We start from the raw sequence: 26,191 nt of genomic DNA, 5'->3' as shown, positions 1-26,191 counted from the left end.
AAGAATACCATGCTATTGTTTGAGGAGAGTGCACAGTTTTGAACATGAAAAGTTATTAAATAACAAAATAGGCACATTTGGACAGTCTTGATACAAAATTTTGAAAAGAAATGCAATGGTTCATTGGATCAGTCTGAAACGTTGCACATACACTGCTGCCATCAAGTGGCCAACATCTAAATTGCAGCTGGGCTGGAATAATACATTATGGCCTTTCTCTTGCATTTCAAACATGATGGTACAAAAAAATACAAAAAAAATGTTGGTTTTTTCTTTGTATTATCTTTTACCTGATCTAATGTGTTATCTTCTCCTACATTCCTTTCACATTTCCACAAACTTCAAAGTATTTCCTTTCAAATGGTACCAAGAATATGCATTTCCTTGCTTTAGTGCCTGAGCTACAGGCAGTTAGATTTTGGTATGTCATTTTAGGCGAAAATTGAAAAAAAGGGGTCAATACTTAAGAGGTTTTTAAGAACACATTTTTATTTACAATGACGGCGGGTTAACTGCCTTGTTCAGGTAAAGAACGACAGACTTTTACCTTGTCAGCTCGGGGATTCAATCTAGCAACCTTTCGGTTACTGGCCCAACGATCTAAACAATAGGCTACCTGCAGCCCCAGTTTTCATAACTTGTATTAGCTCAGTTATCATAACTTGTATTAGCTCAGTTATCATAACTTGTATTAGCCCAGTTATCATAACTTGTATTAGCTCAGTTATCATAACTTGTATTAGCTCAGTTTTCATAACTTGTATTAGCTCAGTTATCATAACTTGTATTAGCTAATTTATCAGATCTTGTCTTAGCTCAGTTATTATAACTTGTATTAGCTCAGTTATCATAACTTGTATTAGCTCAGCTATCATAACTTGTATTAGCTCAGTTATCATAACTTGTATTAGCTAATTTATCAGATCTTGTCTTAGCTCAGATATCATAACTTGTATTAGCTAATTTATCAGATCTTGTATTAGCTCAGTTATCATAACTTGTATTAGCTCCGTTATCTTTACTTGTATTGGCTCAGTTGTCATTAAATGTGTTTGCTAAGTTATCACAACTTATATTAGCTGAGATATCTTAACTTCTCTTTCATCAGATAGCATATCTTGTATTAGCTCAGTTATTGTATTAGCTCAGTTGTCATAACTTGTATTAGCTGAGTTATTATAACTTGTATTAGCTCAGTTATCATAACTTGTATTAGCTCAGTTATCATAACTTGTATTAGCTCAGTTATCATCACTTATATAAAGATGAAAGGCTTTTCAAATCAATTATATTGGTAAGGAGTTCCATCGTGAAACCCATGGGAACATCCAACCTACAGTAAAGTGGATCGTTCCTAGAGTTTGATTCCTAGCTATGCAAACAAACAGCCTTATTTACAGTATACATCTATTATGTGCGGCTTGGAAAACACTATTTACATTTTGTCAGGCATCATTTGGTGAAAAAAATAACCCAACTATGTGAACACTGAGTCAGTATTATTTCCACCAGCCAATTACTAATTTAACTCCCAACTTTATAATCACTATTCCCCCCAGACACCTCTACCTGTATCGCATCTGGTGACCCTCACTACACCACCTTCGACAAGAAGAAGTACAACTTCATGGGGAACTGCAGCTACCTGATGTCAGAGCCCTGTAACCACACGTCAGTGCCTCACTACGAGGTGCATGCTGACAACGAGAACCGCTTCAACAAACCAACCATCTCCTACCTGAAGGCTGTGCATGTGTACGTGCGTGGGGTGAAGATCTCCATCTTGAAGGGAGGCACCGTGCAGGTGAGAGAGAGAGGGATTGGTGGAGGGATAGGGTTGGGGTAGAGAGAAAAAGAGATGAGGAAGACGATTGAAAATGTTTAAAAACGTAACAATGGAAAGAAATAGTGATAAAATGCAGAGCCCTGCATGTACACATTCAATATACAGTAACATACACAGTCAAGATCAGTTTGTCATTGTATTCTACGAATCTTTATTGTCACCGAAGGGACATTCCTGAGCAGCATTAAATGCATACAATTCATACAAAACACAGACACAGAACAGCTTATAAAGAGGAAGCTAAAAAACATTAAAATTAAGTGTACCTCACTAACACATGTGTGTGTCCTCTTCTCCTCCTAGTTGAATGGTATCAATGTGAACATCCCACTGAGCCCAGCTACAGGCGTGTCTGTTTTGAAGTCTGGTAAACACTACACTGTAGCCATGGACTTTGGTGTGACCGTACGATATGACGGAAACCACTACATGGACATCAAGGTCATCAAGGAGTGAGTCAAAACTGCTTCATACACACACTGAAGAGAACACACACACACACACACACACACAGAGAGAGAGCGAGAGAGAGAGAGAGAGAGAGATTTGGTGACCCCGACATGATGTACCATGAAAATAACCATATAAACACAACATAAAAAATAAAAAACAAATAGAAAGTTCTCACATTGTAATATTTTTATTTTATAATGTTGTCATTAAAATTCTAGAAAAAATGCTTGACTCATCGGTCTATTTGCTCTTGTGTATTTAGCTATAAGGACAAGCTGTGTGGACTGTGTGGAGACTACAACGGAAACTCCAATGATGACTTCAGGAAACCCGACGGGTCTCTGACCACCAACCCCAATGACTTTGGACACAGCTGGGTCACAGATCCCAAGTGAGTCATGCCACCAGTTACACACGCACACACACACACACACACACACACACACACACACACACACACACACACACACACACACACAAACACACACACACACACACACACACACACACACACACACACACACACACACACACACACACACACACAAACACACACACACACACACACACACACACACACACACACACACACACACACACACACACACACACACACACATACAAACAGACACACACACAGGCACACACACCAAGGCACTCACACACACAAACACACACACATGACTGATTCACCCTGTCTCTGACTCCAGTTGTAACAAGAAGCCCAACACCACCATCCCAGGCTGTACTGATGATGAACTGGACAGGTATGAGAGCTCTGGCTACTGCGGCATGCTACTGGACAAGAACGGACCGTTCGCTGTCTGTCACCCAAAGGTCAACCCCAATGTGAGTAACTACCGTAATGTGTGGTATATAGTGTCTTACCTAATGTGTGATATTACTGTAATGTACGGTATATAGAGTCATATCATATTTAGTTTTTAAGATTAAACAAAAGTTTGTTTAATGTGTGAAATCTCACACCCAAGAAAAACATTTTGTAAATATATAGACATATTTAGTGCAGAAATGTTTAAATACGCTTCATTTAATTCAATTCAAACACCTTTGTCACTTAAGTAACCAAACCTCCAAGCTGTGTGTGCAAGTCGAAGACATGCGTATGTTTATGTGTGTCTATTTCAGAGTTTCTTCAAGGACTGTCTGTTTGACCTGTGCGAGCTGGATGGTGCTCAACCCATCCTGTGTGAGTCCATCGAGTCGTATGTCAACGACTGTCAGGACCGAGGAGTCACCATCGGAACCTGGAGGAACAGCACCTTCTGCCGTGAGTACAGATCAATGTTGGGGTCAATTCCATTTCAATTCCAGTCATTTCAGAAAGTTAACCAAATTCTCATTCCAAGTGTCTCTCACTGAAAAGCATTAAAGAGAATTGGAATTGGTATTTCAAAGTTCTTCCTGAATTGACTGGAATTGAAATGGAATGGACCCCGACCCTGGTACAGATACATGTTATACATGATAATAACAAGCAAGAGACGGATATTGATGATGAAGATGGAAAATGTAGTGATTCATATAATAATAATTATTCATTCACTCACCAAAGACCCTGCTGTTATTAGCACATCAAAGACCAAACAAAACACTCTAACAGTACTGTTCCGTATAATCAACAAAGTCATTATTAAGAGACAGTCATGTTTTAAAGTAGACCTATCTCCTAATGTCTCCTCTTCCCTCCTTCTCTCCAGCTCTGACATGCCCCCCCAACAGTCAGTACGTGCCCTGTGCCGCCCCTTGCCAGCGCACCTGTGCCTCCAGACCCTCCACAGGGTGTGATGCTCCCTGTTCAGAGGGCTGTGTGTGTGACCCTGGTTACGTCCTCAGTGCCGGGAAGTGTGTCAAAGAGAACTCCTGTGGCTGCAAACACACCAACGGACAGTACTACGAGGTGAGTGTGTTGTGTGTCGGGTGATGGACTTTGTGTGTGTGTGTGTGACGTGTATGTAACCAACCAGCAACCAACCACTGATTAACTATGGTCTCTCCATCCATCTCTCCTCCTTCCCTCCCTCCCTCCAGCCTGGTGAGGAGTGGTACGTGGAGGACTGTAAGCTGAAATGTTATTGTAACGCTCCCTTCGTCACCTGCAATCCTTCTGATTGTCCTCCAATGCACGAGTGTAAGGTCCAGGGAGGAGAGCTGGACTGCTACCCTACAAGTAAGTCCCCTGACATAAACAGTCCGTACAAACACCCACACACACTCAAAATGGTGTTTTGACGTCTGACGTCTTGGATGGTAGGGTAGGTGACCAGGCCATATGACCATATGAGTTGACCAGACAGCACAAAGAGATCTGAGACTTGGCTATAATATCTTTCTCTCTTATGTCTCATGCTGTCTCCCTCTGTCCCTCAGCCCCAACTACAGTCAAACCAACTACTCCCATACCAACTACACCTAAACCAACTACTCCCAAACCTACTACCACAAAACCACCAGGTGAAATTAACAGACAATCATCTGTTCTCATTCTTATGATCAGAATCAGAAACGGCTTTCTGTATTTGCACAAATCAATTAATTGGTAACCCAATAATTCCTGATATTAACCCCTTGTCTCCCTTCCACCCCACCCCCTTACCCTCTCTTCTTTGCCTCCCCCCATCCTCCTCTCCCTCTCTCCCCCAATAGTGACGTGCCCTCCCAATGCTGAGTACATAGAGTGTGGCCCAGCCTGCATCCCCAGCTGTAAGGAACCCTCCACCAACTGCACTGGCTCCTGTATCAGTGCGTGTTTCTGTAAGCCAGGCTTTGTGTTCAAAGGCAGACGCTGTGTCCCCATAGAAACATGTGGCTGTCTGGAGGGAGGTGACTACTATGAGGTACGAGACCATCTGGGATTGTTAGTCTGTGGTTAAGAATGTACTTTGTGACAGAAAATGACACAATATAATGTGATATACAATATTGTGTATGATATACCATACGGCATACCATACGATATATGATACACGATATACGATGTGATACACAATATGATACGATATCATACGATACGGTACTTTTACTGTCCAGAATGTCCACTCCTGTGGAAATTGATAGTACTCCTCTCAGCACATCACAAATATACTTTAAAAATGACCAACAACTCAAGGAACACACGCATACGTTCACAGAATGCACAAATAAACTGCAATTTTTTTTTGAATTGGCAAACAACATGTTAATAATTCCTCTCTCCCTGTCTCTGTCCTTTTAGCCAGGAGAGATCATCTTTGGTGACGGCTGCTCCAAGCTGTGTCGTTGTGCTGGAAACTACATCCTGGACTGTGTGGACAACTCCTGCTCTCCCACGGAGGAGTGTCGCAACGGAGCCTGCTATCCTAAAGGTACTGTTAGCTGAGTTATAATACATTGTATTAGCAAAGTTATCATAACTTGTATTAGCTCAGTTATCAAACTTATCAAATTATTTCCTTTCAAATGGTACCAAGAATATGCATATCCTTGCTCTAGTGCCTGAGCTACAGGCAGTTAGATTTGGGTATGTCATTTTAGGCGAAAATTGAAAAAAAGGGGTCAATACTTAAGAGGTTTTTAAGAACACATTTTTATTTACAATGACGGCGGGTTCAGGGAAAGAACGACAGACTTTTACCTTGTCAGCTCGGGGATTCAATCTAGCAACCTTTCGGTTACTGGCCCAACGATCTAACCACTAGCCTACCTGCATCCCCAGTTTTCATAACTTGTATTAGCTCAGCTATCATAACTTGTATTAGCTCCGTTATCTTTACTTGTTTTGGCTCAGTTGTCATTAAATGTGTTTGCTAAGTTATCACAACTTATATTAGCTGAGATATCTTAACTTCTCTTTCATCAGATAGCATTTCTTGTATGAGCTCAGTTATTGTATTAGCTCAGTTGTCATAACTTGTATTAGCTGAGTTATTATAACTTGTATTAGCTCAGCTATCATAACTTGTATTAGCTCAGTTATCATCACTTATATAAAGATGAAAGGCTTTTCAAATCAATTATATTGGTAAGGAGTTCCATCGTGAAACCCATGGGAACATCCAACCTACAGTAAAGTGGATCATTCCTAGAGTTTGATTCCTAGCTATGCAAACAAACAGCCTTATTTACAGTATACATCTATTATGTGCGGCTTGGAAAACACTATTTACATTTTGTCAGGCATCATTTGGTGAAGAAAATAACCCAACTATGTGAACACTGAGTCAGTATTATTTCCACCAGCCAATTACTAATTTAACTCCCAACTTTATAATCACTATTCCCCCCAGACACCTCTACCTGTATCGCATCTGGTGACCCTCACTACACCACCTTCGACAAGAAGAAGTACAACTTCATGGGGAACTGCAGCTACCTGATGTCAGAGCCCTGTAACCACACGTCAGTGCCTCACTACGAGGTGCATGCTGACAACGAGAACCGCTTCAACAAACCAACCATCTCCTACCTGAAGGCTGTGCATGTGTACGTGCGTGGGGTGAAGATCTCCATCTTGAAGGGAGGCACCGTGCAGGTGAGAGAGAGAGGGATTGGTGGAGGGATAGGGTTGGGGTAGAGAGAAAAAGAGATGAGGAAGACGATTGAAAATGTTTAAAAACGTAACAATGGAAAGAAATAGTGATAAAATGCAGAGCCCTGCATGTACACATTCAATATACAGTAACATACACAGTCAAGATCAGTTTGTCATTGTATTCAACAAATCTTTATTGTCACCGAAGGGAAATTCCTGAGCAGCATTAAATGCATAAAATTCATACAAAACACAGACACAGAACAGCTTATAAAGAGGAAGCTAAAAAACATTAAAATGAAGTGTACCTCACTAACACATGTGTGTGTCCTCTTCTCCTCCTAGTTGAATGGTATCAATGTGAACATCCCACTGACCCCAGCTACAGGCGTGTCTGTTCTGAAGTCTGGTAAACACTACACTGTAGCCATGGACTTTGGTGTGACCGTACGATATGACGGAAACCACTACATGGACATCAAGGTCATCAAGGAGTGAGTCAAAACTGCTTCATACACACACTGAAGAGAACACACACACACACACACACACACACACACACACACACACACACACACACACACACACACACACACACACACACACACACACACACACACACACACACACACACACACACACACACACACACACACACACACAGAGAGAGAGAGAGAGAGAGAGAGAGAGAGATTTGGTGACCCCGACATGATGTACCATAAAAATAACCATATAAACACAACATAAAAAATAAAAAACAAATAGAAAGTTCTCACATTGTAATATTTTTATTTTATAATGTTGTCATTAAAATTCTAGAAAAAATGCTTGACTCATCGGTCTATTTGCTCTTGTGTATTTAGCTATAAGGACAAGCTGTGTGGACTGTGTGGAGACTACAACGGAAACTCCAACGATGACTTCAGGAAACCCGACGGTTCTCTGACCACCAACCCCAATGACTTTGGACACAGCTGGGTCACAGATCCCAAGTGAGTCATGCCACCAGTTACACACGCACACACACACACACACACACACACACACACACACACACACACACACACACACACACACACACACACACACACACACACACACACACACACACACACACACACACACACACACACACACACATACACACACACACACACACACACACACATGACTGATTCACCCTGTCTCTGACTCCAGTTGTAACAAGAAGCCCAACACCACCATCCCAGGCTGTACTGATGATGAACTGGACAGGTATGAGAGCTCTGGCTACTGCGGCATGCTACTGGACAAGAACGGACCGTTCGCTGTCTGTCACCCCAAGGTCAACCCCAATGTGAGTAACTACCGTAATGTGTGGTATATAGTGTCTTACCTAATGTGTGATATTACTGTAATGTACGGTGTATATAGAGTCATATCATATTTTGTCTTTAAGATTAAACAAAAGTTTGTTTAATGTGTGAAATCTCACACCCAAGAAAAACATTTTGTAAATATATAGACATATTTAGTGAAGAAATGTTTAAATACACTTCATTCAATTCAATTCAAAAACCTTTGTCACTTAATTAATAACCTTTCAGTGATACCCATCCCGGATCCGGGAGCATCCTCATCAAAAAAGCTGACTAGCATAGCCTAGCCTAACGGGACAGGGATATCATATAATATCATTTTCATGAAATCACAAGTCCAATACAGCAAATGAAAGATAAACATCTTGTGAATCCAGCCATCATTTCCGATTTTTAAAATGTTTTACAGCGAAAACACAATATGTATTTATATTAGCTAACCACAATAGCCAAAGACTCAACCGCATATTTTCACCATGTTTCTACCTCATAGGTAGCTATCACAAAACCGACCAAATAGAGATATAATTAGTCACTAACCAAGAAACAACTTCATCAGATGACAGTCTTATAACATGTTATACAATACATTTATGTTTTGTTCTAAAAATGTGCATATTTGAGGTATAAATCATAGTTTTACATTGCAGCTACCATCACAAATAGCACCGAAGCAGCCAGAATAATTACAGAGAGCAACGTGAAATACATAAATACTCATCATAAAACATTTATGAAAAATACATGGTGTACAGCAAATGAAAGATAAACATCTTGTGAATCCAGCCAATATTTCCGATTTTTTAAGTGTTTTACAGCGAAAACACAATATAGAATTATATTAGCTTACCACAATAGCCAAACACACAAATGCATTTATTCATCGCAAAAGGTAGCTATCGCAAAAACCAGCAAAAGATATAAAATTAATCACTAACCTTGAACAACTTCATCAGATGACAGTCTTATAACATCAGGTTATACAATACACTTGTGTTTTGTTTGAAAATGTGCATATTTAGAGCTGCAAACCGTGGTTATACATATTGTAGCAACATTTCCCCAGAATGTCCGGAGCTATTTTGGACACTCACCTAATCTGACCAAAGAACTCATCATAAACTTTACATAAAAATACTTGTTGTATGGCAAATGAAAGATACACTGGTTCTTAATGCAACCGCCGTGTTAGATTTTTAAAAATAACTTTACCATAACATACAGCTTGCGTTATTACGAGACAGCGCTCACCAAAACGGCGGAGAATAGGAATCAACATTTTCCACAGAAATACGAAATAACATCATAAATTGTTCTTACTTTTGCTGAGCTTCCATCAGAATCTTGTACAAGGAGTCCTTGGTCCAGAATAAATCGTTGTTTGGTTTTAGAATGTCCTTTTCTTCTGTCGAATTCGCGCCACAATACTAGCCAAGGTTGATAACGTTCCCACCCTCTCTTGACGCAAAGAATGGAAAACTCCAAAAGTCCCAATAAATGTTGAATAAACTGATAAAACTCGGTTGAAAAAACCTACTTTACGATGTTATTATCACATGTATCAAATAAAATCAGAGCCGGAGATATTCGCCGTGTAAACCGAAAGCTTTTCAGAAGCTAATGTCGAGCTCCGCCTCGCGCCTTGGTAGACAAAGGAAATTCCTGACCTGCCACTCCAAAAGCTCTCATTCGACCTCAGATCAAGCTAGACACCCCATTCCACCTTCCACTGCCTGTTGACATATAGTGGAAGGTGTATGAAGTGCATGTATATCGATAAATATAAGCCAGTTGAATAGGCAGGCCCTGAAACAGAGCCCCATTTTCAGAATTTTCACTTCCTGTCTGGAGGTTTGCTGCCAAATGAGTTCTGTTTTACTCACAGATATAATTCAAACAGTTTTAGAAACTTGAGAGTGTTTTATATCCAATAGTAATAATAATATGCATATTGTATGATCTAGAATAGAGTACGAGGCCGTTTAAATTGGGCACGATTTTTTCCAAAGTGAAAACAGCGCTCCCCTATTGACAAGAATTAAGTAACCAAACCTCCAAGCTTTGTGCGCAAGTCAAAGACGCGCGTATGTTTATGTGTGTCTATTTCAGAGTTTCTTCAAGGACTGTCTGTTTGACCTGTGCGAGCTGGATGGTGCTCAACCCATCCTGTGTGAGTCCATCGAGTCGTATGTCAACGACTGTCAGGACCGAGGAGTCACCATCGGAACCTGGAGGAACAGCACCTTCTGCCGTGAGTACAGATCAATGTTGGGGTCAATTCCATTTCAATTCCAGTCATTTCAGAAAGTTAACCAAATTCTCATTCCAAGTGTCTCTCACTGAAAAGCATTAAAGAGAATTGGAATTGGTATTTCAAAGTTCTTCCTGAATTGACTGGAATTGAAATGGAATGGACCCCAACCCTGGTACAGATACATGTTATACATGATAATAACAAGCAAGAGACGGATATTGATGATGAAGATGGAAAATATAGTGATTCATATAATAATTATTATTCATTCACTCACCAAAGACCCTGCTGTTATTAGCACATCAAAGACCAAACAATACACTCTAACAGTACTGTTCCGTATAATCAACAAAGTAATTATTAAGAGACAGTCATGTTTTAAAGTAGACCTATCTCCTACTGTCTCCTCTTCCCTCCTTCTCTCCAGCTCTGACATGCCCCCCCAACAGTCAGTACATGCCCTGTGCCGCCCCTTGCCAGCGCACCTGTGCCTCCAGACCCTCCACAGGGTGTGATGCTCCCTGTTCAGAGGGCTGTGTGTGTGACCCTGGTTACGTCCTCAGCGCCGGGAAGTGTGTCAAAGAGAACTCCTGTGGCTGCAATGACACCAACGGACAGTACTACGAGGTGAGTGTGTTGTGTGTCCGGTGATGGACTTTGTGTGTGTGTGTGACGTGTATGTAACCAACCAGCAACCAACCACTGATTAACTATTGTCTCTCCATCCATCTCTCCTCCTTCCCTCCCTCCCTCCAGCCTGGTGAGGAGTGGTACGTGGAGGACTGTAAGCTGAAATGTTATTGTAACGCTCCCTTCGTCACCTGCAATCCTTCTGATTGCCCTCCAATGCACGAGTGTAAGGTCCAGGGAGGAGAGCTGGACTGCTACCCTACAAGTAAGTCCCCTGACATAAACAATATACTTCAAAATAAATATGTTTATGATATGCTTGTATATTTACTTTCTTAATCCTCTTGGTTTCTGGAGGAACACAGGTCCTGTACTAAAGTTATTATCTTGGTTCCAGGAGAGACACAGGTCCTGTACTAAAGTTATTATCTTGGTTCCAGGAGAGACACAGGTCCTGTACTAAAGTTATTATCTTGGTTGCTGGAGAGACACAGGGCCTGTACTAAAGTTATTATCTTGGTTCCAGGAGAGACACAGGTCCTGTACTAAAGTTATTATCTTGGTTCCAGGAGAGACACAGGTCCTGTACTAAAGTTATTATCTTGGTTCCAGGAGAGACACAGGTCCTGTACTAAAGTTATTATCTTGGTTCCAGGAGAGACACAGGTCCTGTACTAAAGTTATTATCTTGGTTCCAGGAGAGGCACAGGTCCTGTACTAAAGTTATTATCTTGGTTCCAGGAGAGACACAGGGCCTGTACTAAAGTATTTTCTCGGTTCCAGGAGAGACACAGGGCCTGTACTAAAGTTATTATCTTGGTTCCAGGAGAGACACAGGGCCTGTACTAAAGTTATTATCTTGGTTTCTGGAGGAACATAGGGCCTGTACTAAAGTTATTATCTTGGTTCCAGGAGAGACACAGGGCCTGTACTAAAGTTATTATCTTGGTTCCAGGAGAGACACAGGGCCTGTACTAAAGTTATTATCTTGGTTCCAGGAGAGACACAGGGCCTGTACTAAAGTTATTATCTTGGTTCCAGGAGAGACACAGGGCCTGTACTAAAGTTATTATCTTGGTTCCAGGAGAGACACAGGTCCTGTACTAAAGTTATTATCTTGGTTCCAGGAGAGACACAGGGCCTGTACTAAAGTTATTATCTTGGTTCCAGGAGAGACACAGGGCCTGTACTAAAGTTATTATCTTGGTTCCAGGAGAGACACAGTTCCTGTACTAAAGTTATTATCTTGGTTCCAGGAGAGACACAGGTCCTGTACTAAAGTTATTATCTTGGTTCCAGGAGAGACACAGGTCCTGTACTAAAGTTATTATCTTGGTTCCAGGAGAGACACAGGGCCTGTACTAAAGTTATTATCTTGGTTCCAGGAGAGACACAGGTCCTGTACTAAAGTTATTATCTTGGTTCCAGGAGAGACACAGGGCCTGTACTAAAGTTATTATCTTGGTTCCAGGAGAGACACAGGTCCTGTACTAAAGTTATTATCTTGGTTCCAGGAGAGACACAGGTCCTGTACTAAAGTTATTATCTTGGTTGCTGGAGGAACATAGGGCCTGTGCTAAAGTTAACCTCTTGATTCCTGGAGGAACATAGGGCCTGTAGTAAAGTTATTATCTTAGTTGCTGGAGGAACATAGGGCCTGTACTAAAGTTATTATCTTGGTTGCTGGAGGAACATAGGGCCTGTACTAAAGTTATTATCTTGGTTCCTGGAGGAACATAGGGCCTGTAGTAAAGTTATTATCTTGGTTCCTGGAGGAACATAGGGCCTGTACTAAAGTTATTATCTTGGTTGCTGGAGGAACATAGGGCCTGTACTAAAGTTATTATCTTGGTTGCTGGAGGAACATAGGGCCTGTACTAAAGTTATTATCTTGGTTCCTGGAGGAACATAGGGCCTGTACTAAAGTTATTATCTTGGTTGCTGGAGGAACATAGGGCCTGTACTAAAGTTATTATCTTGGTTGCTGGAGGAACATAGGGCCTGTACTAAAGTTATTATCTTGGTTGCTTTTCATCAGGCCATGACAAGATAATCTGCTTGTATACTTACTGTACTTCTTTTTGTTCTCCTTCTATTATAACGTATCATATCTCAAATCTGTTCTCCAGGCTCTCAGGACTGGAATATCTGTCATCTTTAATACAGGCTTCTGTTATTCTATCTCCTGCTTATAGTCCATGATACCTCCCTCTGTCCCCTCTACCCCAGGCTCTCAGGACTGGAATTTCTGTCATCTTTAATACAGGCTACTGTTATTCTATCTCCTGCTTATAGTCCATGATATCTACCTCTGTCCCCTCTACCCCAGGTTCCCAGGACTGTGTGATCTCTGGAGACCCACACTACAATACATTTGATGATAGGTTCTACAGCTTCATGGGGACCTGCACCTACACCCTGGCCAGGACCTGCAAGAACAACACAGGTAACAGTTCTAACTCTGAGTTCTGGGTTATGTAGTTCTAACTCTGGGTTCTAGGTTCTTTAGTTCTAACCCTGGTTTCTAGGTTCTGTAGTTCTAACTCTGGGTTCTAGGTTCTGTAGTTCTAACTTTGGGCTCTGGGCTCTGTAGTTCTAACTCTGCGTTCTAGGTTCTGTAGTTCTAACTCTGGGCTCTGGGTTCTTTAGGTCTAACTCTGGGCTCTTGGTTCTGTAGTTCTAACTCTGGGCTCTGGGTTCTAGGTTCTGTAGTTCTAACTCTGGGTTGTGTAAATCTAACTCTGAGTTCTAGGTTCTGTAGTTCTAACTCTGGGTTCTGTTGCTCTAACTCTGCGCTCTGGGTTGTGTAGTTCTAACTCTGCGCTCTGGGTTGTGTAGTTCTAACTCTGGGTTCTGGGTTCTAGGTTATGTAGTTCTACTCTGGGTTCTGTACTGTAGTTCTAACTCTGGGGCTCTGGGTTCTAGGTTCTGTAGTTCTAACTCTGGGTTCTGGGTTCTGTAGTTCTAACTCTGAGTTCTAGGTTCTGTAGTTCTAACTCTGGGCTCTGGGTTATGTAGTTCTAACTCTGGGCTCTGGGTTCTTGGTTCTGTAGTTCTAACTCTAGGTCCTGCTGTTTTCTAAGCCCTGTGGTTCTACTTGTGTTCTGCTGTATGTGTTCTAGGTCCGTGGTTCTCTGTGGAGGGTAAGAACGAGGAGCGTGGTCTGGCTGGAGTGTCCTACCTGAAAAAGCTCTACGTCACTGTCGATGGAATCACTGTCACACTAATGAAGAGCAGGAAGACTCTGGTACATGTTAATACATCCATCAGTCAACCCAATGTATTTATACAGCTCTTTATGCATCAGCAGTTGTCCCAAAGTATTTAACCCAGCCTAAACCCAAATAGCACGTTAAAGCAGAAGCACTGACTAGGAAAAACTCCCCAGAATAAATACATGTTATTAAACAGTTAATAACATAGAATTATGACACTTACACAGCATAGAATTAACATGTAATTCTTATACATGTAATAACTGTGTAAGTGTCATAATTCTAAGTTATTAACTGAAATAACACTTTCTCATACATGTTAATGTCATTCACATTCCACCTCACAGATGTGGTGGTATCACTCTGTTTTCTCTTTCTAGTTCTCCATCTCTCCCTTAAGCTAAGGATCAGCGATATTACACCATGATGATTCACCCAAAGCCTTTTCCCCTTCGTAATACACCTTTTATCTCTCTTTCTCTCTCTTTCATTGTCTCTTTTTATCTATTCTCTCCCTCCCTCCCTCCGTCATCATCATCATCATCATCATCGTCGCCTCTTTTACCAGTAACCCTTTAAATCTGTCTTTCAGTAAAACCTCATCTTCACCTCTACTGCTTTTTCTTTCCTAGAATTATGTCTGTCTTAACAGATCTCAAACATCAAAATCCTCTGTCTGTGTAGCTAACTCTCTCTCTCTCTCTCTCTCTCTCTCTCTCTCTCTCTCTCTCTCTCTCTCTCTCTCGACAGGTGAATGGAAAGCGAGTGTCCCTCCCTCACTCCCCCTCTCCGCTCATCTCTCTATCGCTGGCGGGTCAGTACGTCACGCTGCAGACTCCGTTCGGCCTCAAGGTGCGCTGGGACGGAAACCACTACGCCCAGATCTCAGTGCCCAGGTACGCACAGACACAAGAAGTGGGCACAGGAATTAGAATCTAGTATCTTCCTTTTCCCACAAGGCCGATCTCAACCAAATTACGCCCTATTCCCTTTATAGTGTACTACTTTTGTGCCATATCTATGTGATAAATGTATCAATACTATTGCAAATGATTTATCATCATGACTTATGATTTGATATTATTCATATAGAATTTAGAACCATTTCTGTTCTAATAACTATTATGATCTTTGTAGTAATCTGCTGGTTGTTGTGTATCTTGCTATTATGATCTTTGTAGTATGATCTCTTTAGTAATCCACTGGTTTTATGTCTTTGTATCTTGACCTTTGAACTAATTCACTGTGCTGTGTATCTAATCTACTGTGTCGTGTGTCTTGGTCAATACAGCTCCTACTCTGACCAGATGTGTGGTCTGTGCGGCGACTACGACGGTAACCCTAACAACGACTTCACCAAGCCGGATGGATCCCAGGTCACCAGCTCCAAGGACTTTGGAAACAGCTGGAAGACCGAGGAAGATGAGGATGTCACGTGAGTGGGAATTATGAGGGAACTTTCTTTGGGAATATTGACTGATGAAGTCGGGAATATTTCTGCCCCTTAATGTATGTAGTAGAACTTAAGTACACACTTGAGACTGAGTGTACACTTGCAATAGTTTGGGAACTGAAATAGTTTGGGAACTGAGTGTACACTTGTAATATCAATAGTTAGGGAACTGAGTGTACACTTGTAATATCAATAGTTTGAGAACTGAGTGTACACTTGTAATATCAATAGTTTGGGAACTGAGTGTACACTTGTAATATCAATAGTTTGAGAACTGAGTGTACACTTGTAATATCAATAGTTTGGGAACTGAGTGTACACTTGTAATATCAATAGTTTGAGAACTGAGTGTACACTTGTAATATCAATAGTTTGGGAACTGAGTGTACACTTGTAATATCAATAGTTTGGGAACTGAGTGTACACTTGTAATATCAATAGTTTGGGAACTGAGTGTACACTTGTAATATCAATAGTTTGGGAACTAAGTGTGCACTTGTAATATCAATAGTTTGGGAACTGAGTGTACACTTGTAATATCAATAGTTTGGGAACTTAGTGTACACTTGTAATATCAATAGTTTGGGAACTGAGTGTACACTTGTAATATCAATAGTTTGGGAACTTAGTGTACACTTGTAATTTGTAATAGTTTGGGAACTTAGTGTACACTTGTAATATCAATAGTTTGGGAACTAAGTGTACACTTGTAATATCAATAGTTTGGGAACTGAGTGTACACTTGTAATATCAATAGTTTGGGAACTTAGTGTACACTTGTAATATCAATAGTTTGGGAACTGAGTGTACACTTGTAATATCAATAGTTTGGGAACTGAGTGTACACTTGTAATATCAATAGTTTGGGAACTGAGTGTACACTTGTAATTTGCAATAGTTTGGGAACTTAGTGTACACTTGTAATATGCAACATATTTGGAACTGTGTGTACACTTTAAGGGGTAATAAGTGTATTGTGCATTATATTATAAAATGGTATTGTCTTTACATTTTTTTTTTTTTATTAAAATGTTGTTTCCACAGATGCAAACCCGACACCAACCCAGATCCACACTGTGATCCCTCACTGGAGGCAGAAGTTTCCAAACCTGAGAACTGTGGGAAATTAACCGACACCAAAGGACCCTTCAGGTGAGCAAGAACACTAACAACTCTGAATTATTGTAATGTTTGTTTATGTGTCAATTAATCCCATAAGGGATTAACTGACGATTTGACATGAACATTCATTCATACAGAATATTAACTCAGTACTCACCCCATATAGTATGTATAGAGAAAGTGATTTAAGGTTGTATAAGAAGAGTTTATGTCCAAAACGCTATATCCACCAACTTTTCACATTTGTATTTTTTCATCAGAAAGGAATGCTTATTTGAAAATAGTGCAGATTTAATGAATTTAATTAAAAGTTTTGGACTATATATGTGAAATTATACATTTTCACAAATCTTTCACTATCATCAGAAATGACTGCTTATGGGTACCTTCATGTGTGTGTAAAATATTGCTGTTCTCAGATGTTTTATTAATAGATTTTAGATGTATATGAAAATGTGTTTTTTTGCAAAATGCTACATATCCATTGTTTAGCTGGAATGTAATGCTCGTATCCTGTATATTTGACTGTGATATGTGGTTATCTCACATAGCTATCTGAATATGAAGGCACTGTACTGTAAGTCACTCTGGATAGGAACATCTGCTAAATGATTCAAATGTCAAATGTAAATGGTCTACATACATATCTCATGTTACTATATTGAATTATAATTATTGTACTCTTTTTTAATATTGTGGTAACAAATATATCATTTGTACAGCTCTTTGTATAAAATGTAGTTATTTGGCTGTGTAAAACCTTGCAGTATTACTTATTTCTCTCAGAGTGAGGCGGATGTATGGTATTTTGCAAGAAAACATGATTATTTGTCTCTGAAATGAAACCATCAAGTGATAGATTTCAATCAAATTCATGTCTGTCATTGAACAACCCCATGCCATGATTAGATAGTGAAAAAATTCCTTTAAAACAATAAAAGCTAATTCACCAACATTTCTGAAAATGGATATACAGCGTTTTGGAGAGCAGCTCATATAACTCGGTGTATTTACTTTTCTCTCTTATTCTCCCTCTCCTTCACTCTCTTTTCCTTATTTCTTTCTATCTTTCTTTCTTTCTCAAATCCCTGTCTTGTCACACATTTCACACATTCCCTTACTTTCTCTGCATTTTATCCCCTCCGCCCCCAACAGGGAGTGCATGGCGTTGGTGGACCCTAGTCCTTTCTTCCAGAGCTGCGTGTATGACATGTGTCGCTTCGTGGGCCAACAGCAGATGCTGTGTGACCAGCTCCAGGTGTATACCGACGCCTGCCTGAGCGCAGGGATCAAGGTCCACCCCTGGAGGGAGCCAGATTTCTGCCGTGAGTCTCATATATAGACATCACAGACATTTAGTCACACCATAGACCAGGGTTGTGTTAGTAGCGAGAACAATTTTTTGTTTTGAATGGGAGTGAGTCAGGGAGGTTCAGAAGTCAAGGTCCACCCCTGGAGAGAGCCAGACTTCTGATGATTTCTGTCTCACACTGTAGACACCATAGACAGAGACACAGACCACTGAGATCCAATGCACTCTGAGGCTCTGTCTCAGTTGCTTAAAGATGCACTCCAGTCTCCTTTCACCTCATTTGACACCTTATTTACTTAATAAAAGGCACATCTCAATAGGTGATCCAGGTAAGTCATGACATCACAAGTGGGGGGGGGGCTTTCCTCTTTTGTTCTCCAACCATCCTCTATTGTTCCTCAAACAAGGGGGAGGCCGATGACATCACAGTAGACCCAGTAGACCTACTCCTTGAATGGCCAACTCTAGAAGTTTGCAGACGTGTCTAAAAAAACAACACTATTTTGCTCAAAACGTCTTGTTTTAAACTTAAAGCAGCAATCAGCAGTTGAAACAATAACAAAGAGGCGTCCCCGCGCCTGGTTCGGTAAAAAGCTGAAGGATGGGGTTGGAGAAATGTAATCACTCTCAAGTCTCTAGACAGAGCTATGGATACAAGGCTTGAATGATAGTTTTAACCATGGTTTGAGGCTATATAATGTTGTTTATTTCATTTTCTTTGTTTACAAACATTGGCGTAAAACACGTTTATATTTGGGGTTCTGATGGGGGTACGACTAAGCTCATGAGGCATTTATTTATAAGTTATATTCTTCAAGAATCAATGGGTAAATATCATTAATTTATCAAAAGATGTATGTAGCGGGCCTCCCGGGTGGCGCAGTGGTCTAGAGCACTGCATCGCAGTGCTAGCTGCGCCACCAGAGTCTCTGGGTTCGCGCCCAGGCTCTGTCGCAGCCGGCCGCGACCGGGAGGTCCGTGGGGCGAAGCACAATTGGCATAGCGTCGTCCGGGTTAGGGAGGGTTTGGCCGGTAGGGATATCCTTGTCTCATCGCGCTCCAGCGACTCCTGTGGCGCGCCGGGTGCAGTGCGTGCTAACCGTGGGGGCGGGTGCACGGTGTTGCGCTGTGTTAAGAAGCAGTGCGGCTTGGTTGGGTTGTGCTTCGGAGGACGCATGGCTTTCGACCTTCGTCTCTCCCGAGCCCGTACGGGAGTTGTAGCGATGAGACAAGATAGTAATTACTAGCGATTGGATACCACGAAAATTGGGGAGAAAAGGGGATAAAATTAAATAAAAAAAATAAAAAAAGATGTATGTAGCAACTGCAGATTACCCCTTTAAGTGTGTGTGCATTATTGTATTTATACTTGGAATATTTATTTTCAACAGCAAAAGTTAAAAACTAGTGCTTATTTAAAAACGATCCTGTCCTCGTCTCCTCCCCTTCGTCTGCACTGATTGGAAATGACTTGGCAGGTCACACCGTCAAACTACCTTCGGAGTCTGCTGGAGCTTTTCCATAGGAGAAGCAGAATCTGATTTCTCAGGCTGGCACACAGGCCAAAGTCCCACAGTTGCCGTGCAAATATGTTTGTCAATCGATCCCAATATTACAGTCATTCCTTGATCATGTTTGGAACTGTTAGGTGCTTTATGATTCAGAAGACCTTCCTGTACTGACCCGTTTCTGCTCTCCCTCCTCTACCTCTACAGCCCTGGCCTGTCCTCCCAACAGTTCTTACTCCATGTGTGTGAGCTCCTGTCCAGAGACATGTCTGGGTGTCAGCGGCCCCCCTGGCTGCTCCGAGGTGTGTGTGGAGGGGTGTGAGTGTGACCTTGGCTTTATCCTCAGTGACGACAAGTGTGTTCCTGTTAAAGACTGTGGCTGTGTCAACTCCTCTGGAGACTACCATCCTGTGAGTAACCCTCCTGTGTTTCACCTTAGTGAATGTTTAATACTGTTTAATTATGTCAAATCTCAATGTGACCTCTGGTTAAATAAAGGATAAAACAATGAATATATACTTACGTTGGCTTTATGTTTCGTATTGAGCATCAAGCTTTCATAATGACTCCATTAGTCCCCAATACAAGTAGAAATGTCACTATGTTGCATTGTACACTCATGTTAAATCATCTGAATGAAAATACAAGACAGTACTACTGAACTGTAGACTCACCAGGATGTGTGTGTTTCAGGTGGGAGACGCCTGGTACCTGGAGGGCTGTAAGGAGAAGTGTGTGTGTCTGGGTGGAGGGGTGCTACAGTGTCACAACACCACCTGTACCCCGGCAGAGAGCTGCGGCCTGCAGGACGGGGAGTTAGGATGTTACCCACTGGGTACTATACAGTTATATGAATTACAACACTATATGAAATACAACACACATGAATTACAACACGCATCAATTACAACACGCATCAATTACAACACACATGAATTACAACACGCATCAATTACAACACACATGAATTACAACACACATGAATTACAACACACATGAATTACAACACACATGAATTACAACACGCATCAATTACAACACGCATCAATTACAACACACATCAATTACAACACACATCAATTACAACACGCATCAATTACAACACGCATCAATTACAACACACATGAATTACAACACGCATGAATTACAACACACATTAGTTACAACGCGCATGAATTACAACACACATCAATTACAACACACATCAATTACAACACACATCAATTACAACACACATCAATTACAACACACATCAATTACAACACACATGAATTACAACACACATGAATTACAACAAATTTAACAACATCACAACCATAAATGAATTCAATACGATAAACTATAACTAAACTTTACCCTCCATCTCTCCTTCCTCTACCCACAGAAACAGGTATCTGCACTGTACAGGGCGACCCTCACTACACCTCTTTCGATAAAAAGGTGCATAACTTCATGGGTTCCTGTTCCTACACTCTCACCAAGCCGTGCAATGAGTCCTCCGGCTTGCCGTACTTCACTGTCGACACCCAGAACGAGCACCGAGGCAGCAACAAGAAGGTGTCGTACGTCCGAGCCGTCATGGTCAAGGTCTACGGGATGACCGTCATCTTGGGAAAGGGACGCAAAATACAGGTGAGGAGGATTATGGGTAGATTAGCGCTACAGTTTGATTTCATCACAAATTTTAAATTAGTTTATTTATATTATTATTTATTTATATATGGATTATGCTGCCAAAGTGTCAGAAAAAGGCTTCGCAGTGTAGAAGATGGAAGGTGGTAAAGAAAACCAAAATATATCAAAAATAATATTCAACGCTGCACTGTATCGTCAGTTTTTAGCGTCAAGACGTTTAATCAAACTGGTTGCTCTCTGCCCCTCTCCCAGGTCAACGGTACCCTGGTGACCCCTCCCGTGACTCTGACCAATGGGGTGAAGATCTACTTGAGCGGGAAGTTTGTTGTGTTGGAGACGACCTTTGGCCTGCGGGTGAGGTTCGATGGTAACCACCACGCTGACGTCACTCTGCCCTCCTTCTACAACGGACTGCTCTGTGGACTTTGTGGTAAGAAGGGTTCATCAACAGATAATCAATATTGACAGACAGGGAAACCTGATTGACAGACAGGGAAACCTGCAGTAGTACACCATACAAGCCCTTGGGATGAGAAAATAATGATACAAAACATCCTAATTGACTAGATAGGGATTCTGTAATTATTTGGTGATTGTCTATCTAATAGGAAACTTCAATGACCAACCTGGTGACGACAACATCAAGCCAGATGGTAAACCAGCCGTCAACACCAACGAACTGGGAGAGAGCTGGCAGGTCCCCGACGACCGCCCTGAGTGAGTCTCACACCTGTTTCCGTTTCTTTAACATTCATGAATTGAATGGTTTTATTTATCCTGTATTTTTCAGGAAGTACTCTAGTCTGACCTCGGATACCAGAGCCAGACTTTTACATTCATCCAAGATTCCACTGTTTTGTATCAAACGTGACCTACTACAGGTCTGTCTCCATGGAGATTTAATATCACTCCTCGACAGTGACGTCTTTGACGTTCATCCCTTTCTTTAATCCCTCCATCCCTCTGTCCCTGTCAGCTGTACCCACGGTGGAGGAGAGGAGGAGTGTGATCCCAAGGTGGAGGCAGAGGCTGTGAAACCTACCAGCTGTGGGATGATCAGTGACCCTAACGGTGAGACACACACACACACACTCACAGACACAGACACACACACACACACACACACACACACACACACACACACACACACACACACACACACACACACACACTCACAGACACACACACACACACACACACACACACACAGACACACACACACACACACACACACACACACACAGACACACACACACACACACACACACACACACACACACACACACACACACACACACTCACAGACACAGACACAGACACACACACACACACACACACACACACACACACACACACAGACACACACACACACACACACACAGACACACACACACACACACACACACACACACACACACACACACACACACACACAGACACACACACACACACACACACAGACACAGACACACACACACACACACACACACACACACACACACACACACACACACACAGACACAGACACAGACACAGACACACACACACACACACAGACACACACACACACACACACACACACACACACACACACACACACACACAGACACACACAGACACACACACACACACACACACACACACACACACACACACACACACACACACACACACACACACACACACACACTCACAGACACAGACAAAGACACACACACATACAGTGCATTCGGAAAGTATTCAGACCCCTTGACTATTTCTACATTTTGTTGCGTTACAGCCTTATTCTAAAATGTATTAAATCGTTTTTTCCCCCCTCATCAATCTACACAAAGTACCCCATAATGATAAAGAAAAAACAGGTGTTTAGACATTTTTACAAATGTATTACAAATAAAAAACTGAAATATCACATTTACATAAGTATTCAGAATCTTTACTCAGTACTTTGTTCAAGCACCATTGGCAGCGATTACAGCCTTGAGTCTTCTTGGGTATGACGCTACAAGCTTGGCACAACTGTATTTGGGGAGTTTCTACGATTGTTCTCTGCAGATCCTCTCAAGCTCTGTCAGGTTGGATGGGGAGCGTCGCTGCACAGCTATTTTGAGGTCTCTCCATACATGTTTTATCGGGTTCAAGTCCATGCTCTGGCTGGGCCACTCAAGGACATTCAGAGACTTGTCCCGAAGCCAGTCCTGCATTGTCTTGGTTGTGTGCTTAGGGTCGTTGTCCTGTTGGAAGGTGAACCTTCGCCCTGGTCTGAGGTCCTGAGCGCTCTGGAGCAGGTTTTCATCAAGGATCTCTCTGTACTTTGCTCCGTTCATCTTTCCTTCGATCCTGACTAGTCTCCCAGTACCTGTTGCTGGAAAACATCCCCACAGCATGATGTTGCCACCACCATGCCACCGTAGGGATGGTGCCACGTTTCCTCCAGATGTGACGCTTGGCATTCAGGCCAAAAAGACTTCAATCTTGGTTTCATCAGACCAGAGAATCTTGTTTCTCCCTCTTCACTAAAACCATTTATCACCAATCATTCTCTGTGGTTGTCCCAGGTATCTTCAAGCCATGCCACGCGGTGGTTCCCCCCAACATCTACCAGGAGAACTGTGTGTATGACCAGTGTGCTACAGGAGGGGAGACGGTGGCTCTGTGCCAGGCTATAGAGAGCTACGCTGACCTGTGTGCCTTGGCTGGAGTACCCATCGCATGGAGGAACAACACCTTCTGTCGTAAGTCACACACACACACACACACACCTGTCGTAAGTCACACACACACCTGTCGTACGTCACACACACACACACACACCTGTCGTAAGTCACACACACACACACACACAGACACACACACACACACACACACCTGTCGTAAGTCACACACACACCTGTCGTATGTCACACACACACACACCTGTCGTAAGTCACACACACACCTGTCGTACGTCACACACACACACACACACACACACACACACACACACACACACACACACACACACACACACACACACACACACACACACACACCTGCCGTAAGTCACACCAAGAAACAATCTTTACAACTTTACCTTCTGTTGTAACACACCTGTGTCTTCTCTATGTAAAACACTAGGCTGTGCATCGACTAAGAAACCTGTCAATATACTGTAACATACTGTATCTGTATGTTACTGTATCTGTATGTTACTGTATCTCTATATTACTGTATCTGTATGTTACTGTATCTGTATGGTACTGTATCTGTATGGTACTGTAATTCTATATTACTGTAACTCTATGTTACTGTATCTGTATGTTACTGTATCTGTACGTTACTGTAATTCTATATTACTGTATCTGTATGTTACTGTATCTGTACGTTACTGTATCTGTATGTTACCGTACCCCCCCCCCCCCCGCCCCCCCTTTATTGAGATGAACCAACATGTCCTCCATCTCTCCCCCAGCTCTGAAGTGTCTCCCAGGTAGCCACTACGAGCCCTGTGGTAGCGCCTGTCCCTCCAGCTGTCAGAACCCTACTTTCAACTCCACCTGTAACCAGCCCTGTGTAGAGGGGTGTGTGTGTGACCTCGGACTGCTCCTCAGCGGAGACAAGTGTGTCCCACCCAGCCAGTGTGGCTGCACCGACGAGGATAACAACTATAGACCGGTAAGCAAGAGAGTCACCGTTTTATCGTTGCTTTCACAGAAGTCAATACGATGCCTGGAACTCGTGGGAATAACATTAGCTAGAGTTCAAGTCATCTCATAAACCGTTTGAAATAGTTTTAGTTTGAGTCTCTGTTTGCAAAAGCACAGCTCAGCTTTTAGCACTCTACATTTGGTAGACTATGTTTAAGGCTAGCTCGTATTGCTGTGGCAGATTTGTATGTCTGTGCGTGTCCTAGGTGGGAGACAGTTGGTTCACTGAGCTGGACTGTTCGGAGCGTTGTAGGTGTAACCCTGGCAACAACATGACCTGTGAGCCGTGGCAGTGTAGCCCCGCCCAGGAATGTAAGGTGTTGGAGGGAGAGCTGGGATGTGTCTCAACAGGTAAATACCACACCCACTGTAGACATATAACATCCTTCAAATATCATGTCACAATTTCATTATCAGGCTCAGTTGTCTTTGTTCTATATTTCACAACTGTTACAGGGACAACAAAAATATCATTGATAGTTTTTAGCCCATCAAACGCAGCAACACTGTGACTTCACTATCTCTGTCCTTTCTATAGGTTTGGGTGTGTGTCATGTGTCTGGAGATCCTCACTACTACACCTTCGACGCTGTCATGCACACCTTTATGGGTACCTGTACCTACACCCTGGTAGAGGTGAGTACTGCCATCCTCTCCTCCCTCCCTTTAACATCTCCCTCCATCCCCATCTCTCTGTCTCTCTCTCCCTCCATCCATCCCTCCCTCCCCATCTCTCTCCCACGCTCCCTCTGTGTAACCGATCTCTCCCTCCATCCCCCCATCTCTGTATGTCAGGTGTGTAACTCCACCAAGGTAACTCCGTTCACCATCGTGGCGAAGAATGAGGAGCACGGCCAACCAGAGGCGTCTTACGTGCACTCTGTTACAGTCTACCTTCCCAACGCCAACGTCACGCTACAGAAGAGCCGCAGAGTTCTGGTGAGATGGAGCGATTGAAGGAGGGAGGGAGTCCTTGGGGAGTATATATTACTGTTAGCTGTGAATCAGATTTCCCCAAAAAGTACAGCAGTTCTCTGCTTTGTCAAATTGTTTCAGTCAGATAGTAGAGTCACCGTTATGGTAATTATTGGTCATTATTCATCGTCAACAATCACTATCCTCTCTATGAAGCTGACAGGGGAGAGAGTGGAGACACGGGAGACAGGGGAGACAGAGGTGACAGGGGAG

The 26,191-nt window shown here is 42.2% G+C and overlaps 1 protein-coding gene across 1 annotated transcript in view; it reads left to right on the top strand.

Annotated features, from left to right (window-relative positions):
* The window catches only part of LOC120030462 (IgGFc-binding protein-like), an 89,674-nt gene that overhangs the window by 46,555 nt on the left and 16,928 nt on the right, over positions 1 to 26,191 (top strand). The window contains exons 82-115 of the mRNA XM_038975877.1: positions 1,560 to 1,804; positions 2,150 to 2,298; positions 2,562 to 2,690; positions 3,010 to 3,148; positions 3,449 to 3,590; positions 4,021 to 4,220; positions 4,352 to 4,490; positions 4,691 to 4,774; positions 4,967 to 5,157; positions 5,535 to 5,664; positions 6,586 to 6,830; positions 7,176 to 7,324; positions 7,694 to 7,822; positions 8,028 to 8,166; positions 10,298 to 10,517; positions 10,870 to 11,069; positions 11,199 to 11,337; positions 13,402 to 13,518; positions 14,195 to 14,319; positions 15,038 to 15,183; positions 15,579 to 15,722; positions 16,785 to 16,892; positions 18,018 to 18,187; positions 19,890 to 20,092; positions 20,376 to 20,517; positions 21,067 to 21,314; positions 21,570 to 21,747; positions 21,926 to 22,034; positions 22,294 to 22,388; positions 23,876 to 24,052; positions 24,769 to 24,971; positions 25,210 to 25,354; positions 25,542 to 25,639; positions 25,799 to 25,942. Coding sequence (XP_038831805.1) covers positions 1,560 to 1,804; positions 2,150 to 2,298; positions 2,562 to 2,690; positions 3,010 to 3,148; positions 3,449 to 3,590; positions 4,021 to 4,220; positions 4,352 to 4,490; positions 4,691 to 4,774; positions 4,967 to 5,157; positions 5,535 to 5,664; positions 6,586 to 6,830; positions 7,176 to 7,324; positions 7,694 to 7,822; positions 8,028 to 8,166; positions 10,298 to 10,517; positions 10,870 to 11,069; positions 11,199 to 11,337; positions 13,402 to 13,518; positions 14,195 to 14,319; positions 15,038 to 15,183; positions 15,579 to 15,722; positions 16,785 to 16,892; positions 18,018 to 18,187; positions 19,890 to 20,092; positions 20,376 to 20,517; positions 21,067 to 21,314; positions 21,570 to 21,747; positions 21,926 to 22,034; positions 22,294 to 22,388; positions 23,876 to 24,052; positions 24,769 to 24,971; positions 25,210 to 25,354; positions 25,542 to 25,639; positions 25,799 to 25,942 — 5,321 coding nt within the window. The remainder of the gene's footprint in view (positions 1 to 1,559; positions 1,805 to 2,149; positions 2,299 to 2,561; positions 2,691 to 3,009; positions 3,149 to 3,448; positions 3,591 to 4,020; positions 4,221 to 4,351; positions 4,491 to 4,690; positions 4,775 to 4,966; positions 5,158 to 5,534; positions 5,665 to 6,585; positions 6,831 to 7,175; positions 7,325 to 7,693; positions 7,823 to 8,027; positions 8,167 to 10,297; positions 10,518 to 10,869; positions 11,070 to 11,198; positions 11,338 to 13,401; positions 13,519 to 14,194; positions 14,320 to 15,037; positions 15,184 to 15,578; positions 15,723 to 16,784; positions 16,893 to 18,017; positions 18,188 to 19,889; positions 20,093 to 20,375; positions 20,518 to 21,066; positions 21,315 to 21,569; positions 21,748 to 21,925; positions 22,035 to 22,293; positions 22,389 to 23,875; positions 24,053 to 24,768; positions 24,972 to 25,209; positions 25,355 to 25,541; positions 25,640 to 25,798; positions 25,943 to 26,191) is intronic.

The sequence above is a fragment of the Salvelinus namaycush genome, chromosome 36, assembly GCF_016432855.1.
Source record: "Salvelinus namaycush isolate Seneca chromosome 36, SaNama_1.0, whole genome shotgun sequence".
Lineage (NCBI taxonomy): Eukaryota > Metazoa > Chordata > Actinopteri > Salmoniformes > Salmonidae > Salvelinus > Salvelinus namaycush.
The sequence above is the reverse complement of the archived record's forward strand: the minus strand, read 5'-3'. Positions and strand labels throughout refer to the sequence as shown.